At 53.6% G+C, this 1,512-nt stretch overlaps 1 protein-coding gene across 1 annotated transcript in view; it reads left to right on the top strand.

Moving 5' to 3' along the window:
* Nucleotides 1-230: 230 nt before the first annotated feature.
* LOC112159933 (zona pellucida sperm-binding protein 3) overlaps nucleotides 231-1,512 on the top strand; it is a 12,674-nt gene continuing 11,392 nt past the window's right edge. The window contains exons 1-4 of the mRNA XM_024294194.2: nucleotides 231-683; nucleotides 746-848; nucleotides 1,065-1,183; nucleotides 1,247-1,365. Coding sequence (XP_024149962.1) covers nucleotides 351-683; nucleotides 746-848; nucleotides 1,065-1,183; nucleotides 1,247-1,365 — 674 coding nt within the window. The 5' untranslated portion in view covers nucleotides 231-350. The remainder of the gene's footprint in view (nucleotides 684-745; nucleotides 849-1,064; nucleotides 1,184-1,246; nucleotides 1,366-1,512) is intronic.

The raw sequence follows: 1,512 nt of genomic DNA, 5'->3' as shown, positions 1-1,512 counted from the left end.
TTTAAAAACATGTTTTCTAAATGTTCTCATTTGGTTGAGCAGGAAGTTAAAGGCAAATTAAAACATTTTTTGTGGATTTTCTATCTTCTTCCTCTTCTTCTTCTTCTTCATATTTCCCATCAGGCTGTACACTGATGTGTGTAATGCTGCCCCCTACAGGTTTTCAGTAGAACTCCCCTAAACCTTGAAATCCAAACCAGTTTGATGGAGGTTGAAGCTCTTCCAGCTGGAGTCCAATTAAGTAATCAAGTGAGGGCGGAGCCAGCCCAAACTCCCATATCTGACTTTGGCAGAACCAGCAGCAGCAGTGCTCTCTGGGAACGCCACAAACTTTTATGTAAAAAGTTGTAATGGGGTTCAGAGTGGCTGTTCTGTTTGGGTTTGTGCTCCTCCTCTCTGCTGGAACCTTCTGCTCCGCCACAAATGAGACACTGGAGCAGCTGACGGCCATCTCCCATCAGGCGGCGGCGGAGCAGCATCAGGCCAACCGGACGGACCCGAGCCGCCCGCTCCACTCTCCCTACACCATCCGGCTCAGGATCCACCAGCTCAAGAACCCGGCCGTCAAGCAGAACCTGAAGCAAAGCCCGGAGAACCCTCTGGCGGTGCAGCCCAGACACTTCTCCTCCTCGGTACCAGCCCGGAGCCTGGAGCTGAGCCTGCTCCCCGAGAAGGAACCAAAGGTGAGTGGGCCGCTGTGGCGCCGGCGGAGGCGGCGACCTCATGTTTGGTGTGGGCCTTTCAGATGCTGGAGAGCTTTGAGCGGCGCGTGCCCGTGCCAGCTGAGAGCGTGTCGGTGCGCTGTGGCGAGGACAAGGTCATCGTGGCGGTCCAGCAGAACTTCTTAGGTAACTGTTGTCCTTTTTTTGGAGGGAGACGGGTCTGCTTAGGGACCGATTAGAGGTTTTATGGGGAAATGTTCCTGCTGCTGATCAATACCGTTTCCTGTAATGTCTTTCTCTTTTGGTGCTCGAACGCCGACTTTACGGCAACACATTAGAACCGCTTTGAGTGTTATTGACCCAAACCAGGCTGCAGGTAATGGCCTCCTCTTCCCCACCCAGGAAATGGGAAGTTGATCCATCCCGGAGATTTGACCTTAGGGGGCTGTGCGGCGGTGGACGCCGTGGACCGGATCCTGCTGTTCCAGGCGGAGCTGCAGGGCTGCGGCAGCACCGTGAAGGTGCGCTCCTCTCCGCTTTCCCTCTGCCGGTTTGTTTCCGCGGTAACCCCCGGTTTCCTGCAGACGACGGAGGAGGTCCTGGTCTACGCCTTTCCTCTGAAGTACCTGCCGACGCCCATCGGCAGCACGCCGCTTCTGAAGACCAACCCGGCTGAGGTGACGGTCGAGTGCCACTATCAAAGGTGAATGTTGATCTGGAATAAGCCACGCCCCCAAGGGGCCGGACATAAAACGAACATGATTTCTTTACTTCAAATTGTTAGACAGTAGTATACTTGTACTACCTTCTTAAATTAACAAGAAATGTCACGATTGAAAGGTCAATCTAT

This window comes from Oryzias melastigma, linkage group LG2 (assembly GCF_002922805.2).
Source record: "Oryzias melastigma strain HK-1 linkage group LG2, ASM292280v2, whole genome shotgun sequence".
Classification (NCBI taxonomy): domain Eukaryota; kingdom Metazoa; phylum Chordata; class Actinopteri; order Beloniformes; family Adrianichthyidae; genus Oryzias; species Oryzias melastigma.
The sequence above is the reverse complement of the archived record's forward strand: the minus strand, read 5'-3'. Positions and strand labels throughout refer to the sequence as shown.